Genomic DNA, 11,636 nt, shown 5'->3' on the forward strand with positions numbered 1-11,636 from the left:
TTACCATTTCTTTGCTGAAACAGGTTCAGCGTTCGGGGGAAGAAATATAGTGAACTCATCAATTAAATCCGCATGACCATCAAAAAGAATGGAAATCTGAAAATTGTAAAATAAAAACCTCTAAGAATACTGAAAATTACATTAACAAGAAAACCTTCCAAAACAAGAGCAGTGAAACAAACAGAACCATAGCACATATTTACCTGATTTTGGACTGTATTTATGTCCATGCGCCCCTTCCGGAAGTCAATTAAAATGTCTAATAATTCTCTACAAACACTCGCATAGTTCCTTATTAAAACGCTAGGAACCAACATTTGCAGTTGAAATTCAACAGAACAAGACAATAATTTCACCTTTATCTTGGTCACAAAGCTCCAAGCTTCATTTAATAAATCCTGTGGCTGAGCCTCATCATTGTCAAGGGCTATTTCAGATCCCTTTGGCAAGAAGAAGTTAAACCCAGAAATCAAGTTATTATGCCCTTTAAATAATTCCTTCACTATGGCAATGACATCATAAGCATCAGTTCTGCAAGAACAAACAATGGCATAATCCTTTATAGGTTTTAGATGCAATGTCCATTAATCCAAGACAAAAACTTCATAATGCAATTACTGTACCTTTGATCCATAAAATCTTTCATGACCTTAAGGAACTTGTCATATTTCTCTCTTTGGTCTCGAAGCGTTTCCTTCACTTCCTTGAGATAGGTTAAGGCATAATTTTTTCTTTGTTCCCGCAAGGTACAACCAAGATCACTACCTCCTCCGCCTCCATTACATCTATAGTACAGTTATTCCATAAGCACAACATATTCATCATATTTACTAATGTGATCTCTATGAGAGTACAAAAGTTTATTACTTGCTGATACCCAGTCAATTTTAACAGCAAACTGATTCCCAGGGTTCAAATTTCTCATCTGTGGCATTCCCTGCTATCCTTTACTTGGAGAACCAAGATTCAAAACTCTCCCTCCCACAAAAGAAAGAAAGTCCAAGCTTTCATATGTTTCAAGTCACTTAAAAATTGTCACATGAAAACTTGCCTAAAATTAAATTCCAATTGCAAAAAGCAGAACCCGTTACAAATCCAGCCAAGAGCATGATTTAAAAAAATTCAGCTAATTCTATCATACATAAAAAACTAACCTTCCACTAAATATTTTCTAGGAAACCAAACAGAATTTAAGGAATAAGAAGTTCTACCTAAAAAGAAAAAGTAAAAACAACAAAAGAGAAAAGGTACAGAGAAAGAAACTTACGAATCTCCATGTGAAGAACCAGACGGTGGCTTAGGTTGCGAAGAGCTACGGCCGTCTCCTAATCTCTTCATTTCTGAACTAATCCCACAGGAAAATTTCAAATCACTAACCCCGCAAAAAAGAAAGAGACCAATAAGAATTTGAGAATTTATAATAAAAACTATAAAAACATATATCTCCCATGAAAGAAAAAAGAGTTTTATCAGACCAAAGATACCCCAAGAACGACATTGCAACATGATAGTGACGTTTTTAAGAAGGCTGACGGGAATACACAACCCGTCAGCCAATCTCATTAAGATGCCTCCTTTTTCGGCGTTCAGGGCTATGTCCCTTACATAGCAACGATAAGCTGACGGATCACGTTGACGAGACAGGGCTGACGACCTTGGCTGTAAGGTCCTTGGCTGACGTCCTTTGTGGAGGCATACATAAGCTGACGATAGTGTAGGAGGTACACGTGGGCTGACGACCTTGTCAGGTGAAAGCTGAAGGAGTAATCCAACTTTCATTTTTAGCCTATCTTGATTTCTGCTTATGTGAATATAAGGAAAGTTCTTGCGATACACGTTTGACTTTAGTCAAGAAGATTCCTATAAGGAAAGGGCTCAATACAATAGGCAAAGATCCGCGAATTACTCTTTTAAAAGGAAAGTACTTCTTCACCAAGGCGCACATTTCAGCCACATACCACTATATATACCCCAAGACCCTCATGACCCAAAGATACGCACAATTATCTCAACTCTGGCACTCTAGGGTTGTTTAAGACTCTAACTTGATCGTCGGAGGGTTCTTGGCCGGCACCACACCGGTGCTCTCTGTCGATCATCTATTTTCTCTTTGCAGGTGTTGCTTCAATCGGAGGAGTACCCGCAGCTTACTGGTGATTTCTTCGGCATCATCACAACAGTTTATCAACATGAGTCTTCAATAGTAAGCAGTGAAAGTAAATTTGTGTGCCCAAGAAGGACGAAAAAGACAAAAAGAAACCAAAGAAAGTGTTGAAAAAGAAAACCAGCTGTTGCAAATTGTAGAACACCAGCTTTTCTTGTTTTCCTTTGGATAGGAGTATTAGGAGAGAAGAGATGTAAGCATATAAGTAAACGTACAGGTGGGGTGGCCACCGATGCAGTGGAATGAGGCATCAGGCGTCAGCAGTGGAGGGTCTCTCTCTCTCTCTCTTTTTCTCCCTCGCCAATACAGAAGTGTTCTTTTGTTTTTGTTTGTTTGTTTGTTTTTGTTTTTGTTTTTTTTCTTTCCTGCTATTTTTTTCCCTCTCATTTTGATGTTAACGTCTATTTAAATGATATATGGGACTCGGGTCAAAACTAGACCCATTGGGATGAGAACTTGGGCCAGAACTAGACCTGTTGGAATGAGAACAAATGTATTTGAAACACTTGTCAGGTGTTCTCATCTTAACGGATATCCTTGCCTTAAATCGTATCGCGTTGAGCCAAGAGTTGGTAATTCAACTAGTTATGTAGTCATGTGTTTGGGGTGCACTCTTTTAGTCTGATCTTGGGTGCCTTATCGCCATAAAAAATTTACATGGGATGGGGCTAAGGTTTAATTTGTTAATTCTTAGTTATAACCTCATAGATTAATTTGCAATTTGTTACTTATACTTTTTAAAACACAATTTAACTCTTAGAACAACAGGTTTTATTTATCATACCCTAAACTTTACAATGAAATTTCCCTGTTTTTCTCACAACTCCCCCCCCCCCCCCTTCCCCCCGCACCCACAAAGTTAAGCCGCTTCCATTTTCCTTTTGATAAATCAATAAGTGGGGTGGGGATTTGAGCAATGAACATTTTTTTTTGGAAATACCAGAAGGTGCTAATTAAATTATTGACCAAAAATACAACTAAAAAGTTTGCATTAACCCAAACCTACCACGTGTGAGCATTGGTGCCAAGTAGTTTAAGAGCAAATATTCAATAAATTACGAAAAATCAAACATAAAACAAATATATCAAAATTTGATTGCAGGGAATTTTCTGTTGCTTTATTTGTCGGCGTCCAACTCTGGACGGTCAACACTAAGATCTTGATTAACATGGGAAGTAACTATAGGTTGCTGAAAGCAGCCATTTAAAGAATAAAATGATGAAGCATAACATGATCTTGAGTCCATTTGAAGTTAATTCTCCTTCTGATTTGTCAAGTGTATTTCTTCCCCCTTTGGCAAGAAGATGTTAAACCCAGAAATCAAGTTATTATGCCCTTCAAATAATTCCTTCCCTTTGGCAATGACGTCAGCGGCGTTAGCTCTGCGAGAACAAAAAATGGCATAATCCGTTAGGTTTTGGATGCAATGTTCCATTAATCCAAGACAAAAACTTCATACATGCGATTACTGTACCTTCGATACTTGAACTCAGTTAAGACCTTAATAAACTTGTGATATTTCTCTTTTTGGTCTTAAAACGTTTCCTCCACTTCCTTGAGAAAGGTTTTGCCATCACCTATTGTTAGTTTCCGAGAGCTATCACCAAGACCACTCGCTGGGACTTGGGATTGCCCATCTCTTCACATCAACAATATATATAACATATAATTAGCATAACATCAATTGATCCAATCAATTAACATCTATAGCACAGTTATTCCATAGACACAGCATGTTCATATTATCAATGTGATCTCTATGAGAGTACAAAAGTTTATAACTTGTTCTTTAGTGACATTGCCTGCATTCCTTTACTTGGAATCATCCAATTATCAACCAAAAATTATCCCACAAAAGGAAAAAATTTCCAAGCTTTCACAATTCATTTGAAAAATTCTCACACAATAAGTTGCCTAAAAATACAATCCAATTACAACAAGCAGATCCATTACAAAATAAGCCAAGAGCAGGATTCAAATTCGAACAAAAATTCATATCTCCCTTCGCTCACCAAAAAAAAAAACCTTCGCACCAAACATTTTTTAGCAAACCAAACCGAACTTAATTTAGGAATTGAGCAATTCTATTTCTAACCCCCCCAAAAAAAAAAGTGAAAACAACAAAAGAGAAAAGCTTACAGAGAAAGAAACTTACGAGTCTCCACTCCAAGAACCAGACAATAGCTTAGATTGTGAACAGCTACCATCATCTCCTAATCTCTTCATTTCTGAACTAATCTTCCACGAAATTCTCAATTCTCAAATCACAAACCCAAAAAAAAGAAAAAAAGAAAAAGAAGTAAAGAACTATAAAGAGCATATATCTCCCATGAAAGGAAAAGATACTGCAAAAGTTTCAGGGATGTGGCAGAGTTGCTCGACATGTCTCTCCAATAATATGAGTTAAAGCAAACTTGAATGGTATCTTTGCCACCCCTTAAATGGTGCTGCCCCAAGGCTCAAGTCAAGACCTTATAAGTCAATTAATTGACACAATGAGACTCTTCAGATGTTTTAATATAAAACACTTAGAATTCAAGTCTCTTAGTACCCCTAACTATTTATCAAAAAGGTGTTGCCCCAATTTTGAAGGGATTTAATTTTTTAAATTTCAAAAGTTCATGTTCAATTAATTAATTAATTATATATATATATATATATTTTTTTTATATTTTAAAGAAAAAGTTGGTAAAATTGAAAAATTAATTAAGCATATATCAAAATTTAGTGACAAATTTTAAATTAAGTTAATAGTTGACTATTTGGTGATAATTATCTTTATTAAAATAAATATTAAGATAAACTCTTTCAAGGATTAAAAAAAAAAAATTCTCAAGTTAGAAACTTCAAGAATCATCAAAGTACATAAAAAGTAAAAAAAAAAAAAAAAAAGTTCATAACATATTCGATTCCAAAGATTCCAAAGAGAATATAGTTCAGATGCAATAAAAAAGGTCATCAAGGGGTGTCATGTTTGGAGGAGATATAATTTGTGTGGAATAGAGACCACATGCACTTATTATCGGTTTTATTCTTATTTCGATACAATGATTCTCATACTAATTAATCCACCGTGAAATTTATCTCTCTTGTGAGATCTGTGCATGTATAAGCAACGTGAAAGAAAATCAGCATGCAAAGAAAACAAGAAGAGAAAAACAAAATTCAATGAATAGAGAAGAGGACAAGTACCTGATGCAAAAGAGAAAAAACAAAACTCAATGAATAGAGAAGAGGACAAGTACCTGAAGCAAAAGAATCTGAAGTGCTGGTGCCTTATAACAACAGTAAAATGGTGCCTTATAACAACAGAATCTGAAGTGCTGGTGCCTTATAACAACAGAATCTTAAGTTGGACTTGTTAGAGTTAGAAAGATAGAGTTTCAGTTTTTTTTAAATTTGGACTTGGCTGTTGATGTCAAATATAGTCCCCCTCGGATTGAAGATGATATAGTTAAAAAAAAAAATCTTATCCAATATCCATAGTATATGTAACACCTACAGTCATTGTGTCCGAGTTTGAATCCAACATGAGTCAGTGGGCCCAGGATATCTGTGCACGCATATAAACAGACAAAGGAGTTGACAAAATTCACTCCTACAAGAACTCTTCTTCCTTAATTTTCTCTTATAATTGCCACCCAAGCCTTAACTCACACTACTTTATGTTATCTGACTTCACAGTACACACAGAAAAAAACTTTTGGGCCCTTCAAGCACCTCTTTTCCGCTCAACTTAAAGCGCTGGTTCGAATCTGATCCATTGTGTCAGCGAGTTCTGGCCACAGGCAGGTAACCATTATACTCCATAGGCTTTTTTATTCGTTTTGATCAGTTGGGGTCTGTTTTTTGTTGTCTAGAAATCTAAGGCTTTGATGGGTTGCGTTTAGATTAATGGAGAATGTTTTTTCGTTTGTTCTTTTGTTGAACCTGAGTTCTGGTTTAGATATATAGATATATTGAATAATGTGTTTGTGCACAGTAAGGAAAACACGCATGCATATTTCTGGGGACTGGTTTTGTTTTGAGATTATTAAACGAGAATTTGGTGGAACATTAACTTAAGTGGGTCTATTTTATCAGGCAAAATTGTGTGATGAAAGCCTTATAGAAGCAGTATATTTTTGGACTTTTTTCCTGGTTTATTTGTTCATTTATATTATTATTATTTTTATCAAAACTTATAATTGAGTTTCAGTTTGTTCTAAGTCAAGAAAAAGAAAATTTTATATATTAATCTAGATATTTCTAGGGACTGGTTTTGTTTAGAGATTATTAAATGAGAATCTGTGAACCATTTTATTTATTTTCCTGGTATATTTATTTATTTATTTATTCATTCCTTTTTTTGTGTGATCAAAATTTATAATTAAGTTTGAGTTTGATTGAAGTCAAGAAATATAAAATTGTATATTTTACTCTCAGCCAAATTGATCTAAAGTAGGATTAAGTTAAGGATATAATTTGATTATGCGTTGATGTGTTTATATTTGATCCCACGCTCCTGAAAGCTTAAATTTTCTGGGAGATTCATTCTACTGTAGTTTGGTGCATGAACGGAGTCCACATTGACTGTGTAATGAATAAGAGTAAACTGTAAAGATGTCACCTTTTAGAGATCATGAATATCTTTTAAGCAGAATTATTAGGCTTAAAGATATCACCTTTAGAGAGCATTATTATCTTTAGAGTGGGATTATTAGACATCATCATTAGAGATGGAAGGTGGGTCTCCACCATGTGTATGTGACTGTGTGTGTGCGCGTGTAGGTTCATAGTTGTTTGGTATGATGTAGAGGATGCTAGTGGATTTCTTGTGGTGGTAAACAAGGAATATCATGCAAACTCAAGTCTAATCTCAATCAGGTTTTAGAGTTTGAGTTTGATAAGGTGTCTCTCTTTGCAGGCTCTGAAGTAAACTAATTTTTGTGGACTTCGTTAAAGCAAAATGGTTTCCAACGCTACAGCAGGACTGATATGTCCATCTCCAATGAAACCTACATCAAATGGAATATTTCAGGGAGATGATCCTCTTCAATTTTCACTGCCTCTTGTCATTTTGCAGATATGCCTTGTACTTGTAGTTACAAGGGGTCTGGCTTTCATCCTAAAGCCATTAAGACAGCCACGAGTTATTGCAGAGATAATTGTAAGTTCGTTTCTTCTTCCCATACTTGCATTAAATTTAATTAAATATCAGTTTCTCTTGCCTGATATGACATACTTTTGTGCACCCACTATCACTTTAATCCCTTAAGGCAGATATTAAAGAGTAGTGCATAGGTCCTTTACTCTAAGATATCTTTACTAATTTTTTCCCCTCAACATCTGAAGTTCAAAAAGGTAATAAGAAAACCTATGTGGGTTAAAAGTTTTCCAGTTTATGGTGTAAACTTGGAGTTCTGATGATGTGGTTTAGGTGCCACAAATTTGTCGGTTACAGTCGCAATATACCTTGTAAAGTGCAAAAGAAGTTTTATTTTTCAGTTTAAACAATCACTTGGTTCAACACACCTGCATTCTTGTTTGCGAATGTATTTATCTATCTATCCATCTACTGTTTTTTATTTGTTTTTCCCTTGGACATGAACTTCAAGTCCTTAGTTTTCTTGAGGTTTACTTTTCAGAACAGAGGAATGATGGTTGCTTTTGAAAAGATTAAAAAATGAAAAGAAAAGAAAGAGAAATAACTGTTTTTATATAGGTCAGATCACTGAATAACGTAAAATGTTGGAGTTATGGAGCCTGCTCTATGGGTTTCACCAAATTGACATTTTCACATTTAAAATTACTCAGCCAGACAGAAATTGCTACCATTGCTTAAATTTGTTTTCATTTAGTGAGTTTACCTTGTGTTGCTATTTGACAGGGAGGAATATTACTTGGGCCATCAGCACTGGGACGAAGCAAAAGCTATATGCAAGCAATTTTCCCACCAAAAAGTCTCCCAGTCTTAGATACTCTAGCAAACATTGGTCTTCTATTATTTCTATTTCTGGCAGGACTGGGGTTAGACCCCAAATCTCTTCGTTGGACTGGAAAGAAAGCATTGGGCATTGCTCTTGCAGGAATCAGCCTTCCTTTTGCATTAGGAATTGGTTCCTCATATGTCCTAAAAGAAACAATATCTAGGGGTGTAAATAGAAATGCGTTTCTTGTCTTCATGGGTGTGGCCCTCTCCATAACTGCCTTCCCTGTCTTAGCTCGTATTTTGGCTGAGCTGAAACTTTTAACCACTGATGTTGGAAAAATGGCTATGTCAGCTGCAGCAGTCAATGATGTGGTTGCATGGATTCTACTTGCTCTTGCCATTGCACTCTCTGGCACTGGCAAATCTTCCCTTGTCTCGCTTTGGATCTTCTTATCTGGCTGCGTTTTTGTTGTTTGTGCAATTTTGATTGTCCCCCCAATCTTCAAATGGATAGCCCAGAGATGCCATGAAGGCGAGCCAGTAAAGGAGACTTACATTTGTGCTACATTGGCTGTTGTTCTGGCTGCTGGGCTTGTTACTGATGCTATTGGAATTCATGCCATGTTCGGTGCTTTCGTGATTGGAGTTCTCATTCCAAAGGATGGGCCATTTGCAGACACTCTTGTGGAAAAAGTTGAGGATCTTGTATCTGGTCTCTTCCTGCCACTGTACTTTGTTTCAAGTGGATTGAAGACAAATGTAGCCACAATTCAGGGGCTTCAATCATGGGGTCTTCTGGTTTTAGTCATATTTACTGCCTGTTTTGGGAAGATATTTGGCACTCTTTTGGTGACTCTTCTTTGCAAAACACCTCTTCGTGAAGCTCTCACATTGGCATTCCTAATGAACACTAAAGGCTTGGTTGAACTCATTGTTCTCAACATTGGTAAAGATAGAAAGGTAATGTGAGTGTTTTATGGTGGGAATCAAAATCTTATGGTTCTAACAGCTTTGCTTTTTCCATTTGCAGGTATTGAATGACCAGACTTTTGCCATTATGGTTCTAATGGCCCTGTTCACTACCTTCATCACCACACCTATTGTCATGGCTATATATAAGCCAGAAAAAAGGAAAAGAATGGCTGATTACAAGAATAGAACAATTGAAAGGAAGAATCCAAATACCCAACTTAGGATTTTGACCTGCTACCACAGTGCAAGAAACATTCCATCAATTATTAACCTCCTTGAGGCCTCAAGAGGATCTGAGAAGCGTGAAGGACTTTCAGTGGATGCACTGCACCTCATGGAACTCTCTGAGAGGTCCTCAGCTATAATAATGGTACATAAGGCAAGAAAACATGGGTTGCCCTTCTGGAATAAGAGCCAGCAATCAGATTCTAACCATGTTGTTGTGGCGTTTGAGGCTTACAGGCAATTAAGTCATGTGTCCATCCGGTCAATGAAAGCAATCTCATCAATTCCAGACATGCATGATGACATCTGTAACGCTGCTGAGACGAATAGAGCTGCAATTATAATTCTTCCATTCCATAAGCACCAAAGAGTAGATGGTTCGCTCGAGACTACCCGAAATGACTTTCACTTGGTTAATCTTAAGGTTCTTGAACATGCACGGTGCTCAGTAGGGATTTTGGTTGATCGTGGGCTTGGTGGAACCACTCAAGTAGCAGCAAGTAATGTTTCTTATTTCATTATGGTCCCCTTCTTTGGGGGCTGTGATGACCGTGAAGCCCTTGCTTATGGGGTTCGCATGGCTGAACACCCTGGTATAAGACTAATGGTCATTCGTTTCATAGTGGAACCTGAAAGCATGGGAGAAATTGTCAGAGTGAGTATAGACTCCTCTTCTAGCACCGAATTGAGGTCATCAGATGAGGAGTTCCTTGCTGAATTCAAGCAGAATATGGCCAAAAATGACTCCATCAAATATGCAGAGAAATTGGTCAGAAATGCTGCAGATACAATTGCTGTGCTCAGTGAGCTAAAGTGCTGCAATCTGTTTTTGGTTGGTCGAATGCCTGAATGTGAAGCAGCATTGGATTTAAGCAGGAGTGATTGCCCAGAACTGGGGCCTGTAGGAAGTTTGTTGACTTCACCTGATTTCTCAACAACAGCATCAGTTTTGATAGTCCAGCAATATAAAAGCGGAACATCTCCAAATTTGACCCTGCAAGTGGAGGATGAGTCACCTGACAAAGACTCAGAATCCAACTAATTGAATTACAGAATGTACTACAGAATGTAATTGAAAGCTGTCAGATTAGCTTGTCTTCTTAGGTTATGATTCTCACTCTTAGACAAATCATTGTCTCCCTTGTTATGTAAATATATATATATATATAAAAGATACTCATCATATGGTCATCTGTTTAGAATCTCATATGTTCTTATTCACTTAAAATGATTGTCATTTTACATCTCAACACATTAAAGAATAAAGAACAAAATGAAATTTCTTTATCCATTATCTTGTCCTTTGTGAATGTTGTGTTATCTATGATAATATGAATCGACGCATAGTCCATTACTGTCTAGATTTTTCTCTAAACACAAGCGTAATAGTGAATGCTTAAGGGCTAAACTAAGCATCATTTTCAAGAATAGAGGGGGCTGCCACAATTCAGAGTTCAGACTGGTATAAATTGTTAGAGTGTTACCTGACATAGAATAGCTGGAATTTTATAATTGGAGGGATTCTTTATATGTGTTTGTATTGCTTTATGGAATTATAAATTTGTAAGGTCACTAGAATGGAAGTTTTGCTAAATTGCTATAATCTGCAACCTTCTCTTTTTATATCCGTTCTTTGCCTATTCTAATTGTATCTTTAATAAAAAATAAGGCTCCATGGGATGCATAATGCGAGTTAATTTTTTAATGCAAATTAATTAAGGATATTCAATATTTAAGGTTATTCAAGTCATTTGCAAATTAAGTGTACCATTCCGGGTACCCCACAGGATTTAATCAACTTGGCCAATCAACCTGGCCATATGGGTGGTTCTTTCAAAAAGGGCCAAAGTTACAAATTCTTGTTCCCCCACAAAATTCTCGAGTTGTAACGTATATCTATACCCAATATATATGTAAATTTTGTTCTCTTGTAAATTTCAATGAAGTTATTGATCCCAAAAGCCCATATGTAGGTACACAAGTATGGCAAATATTATCTCTCTCTCTCTCTCTCTCTCTCTCTCTCTCTCTCTCTCCGTGATCTTTGTGCCAAATAATTCTTTAAAATGTGAAATACTTGGGGGTGACGTCTCAAAGTCTGTTTCTTTGTTTGTTGTAACATAGTGTTTGGCCTTTTGGGAATATGAATGGCAACAAGATAGGATCGGATCATGAGTGTCTTGTCTTCATCTCGTCTCCTCTTCAAGGTGAGGCAAACCCATGCGAAAGAGGCAAATCCAGTTCGAAACTGGGAAGGAAATATTTTACTTGTTCTAATGAGATAGCTCTAATATGATGACATAAAAAATAAAACATAAATGGAAATGAAAATTGTGAATATTTTACTAGTATCTTCCACATGT

The 11,636-nt window shown here is 36.4% G+C and overlaps 2 protein-coding genes across 2 annotated transcripts; one reads left to right on the forward strand and one right to left on the reverse strand.

Annotated features, from left to right (window-relative positions):
- Nucleotides 1–1,338, reverse strand: LOC142633373 (paired amphipathic helix protein Sin3-like 2). Its single transcript, XM_075807604.1, has 4 exons — nt 1,268–1,338; nt 624–785; nt 204–531; nt 1–96 (listed from the first exon to the last, which is right to left on the reverse strand). The coding sequence occupies exons 1-4, from the start codon at nt 1,336–1,338 to the stop codon at nt 1–3; spliced, it is 657 nt and encodes a 218-aa protein (XP_075663719.1).
- A 4,478-nt stretch (nt 1,339–5,816) lies between these two features.
- On the forward strand, nt 5,817–10,432 carry LOC142621967 (cation/H(+) antiporter 18-like). The gene is made up of 4 exons (XM_075795367.1): nt 5,817–5,957; nt 7,072–7,314; nt 8,035–9,036; nt 9,107–10,432. Exons 2-4 carry the CDS (start codon nt 7,114–7,116, stop codon nt 10,313–10,315), a joined length of 2,412 nt encoding a protein of 803 aa, XP_075651482.1. The 5' UTR covers nt 5,817–5,957; nt 7,072–7,113; the 3' UTR covers nt 10,316–10,432.
- Nucleotides 10,433–11,636: the final 1,204 nt, after the last annotated feature.

The sequence above is a fragment of the Castanea sativa genome, chromosome 1 (assembly GCF_040712315.1).
Source record: "Castanea sativa cultivar Marrone di Chiusa Pesio chromosome 1, ASM4071231v1".
Taxonomy (NCBI): Eukaryota; Viridiplantae; Streptophyta; class Magnoliopsida; order Fagales; family Fagaceae; genus Castanea; species Castanea sativa.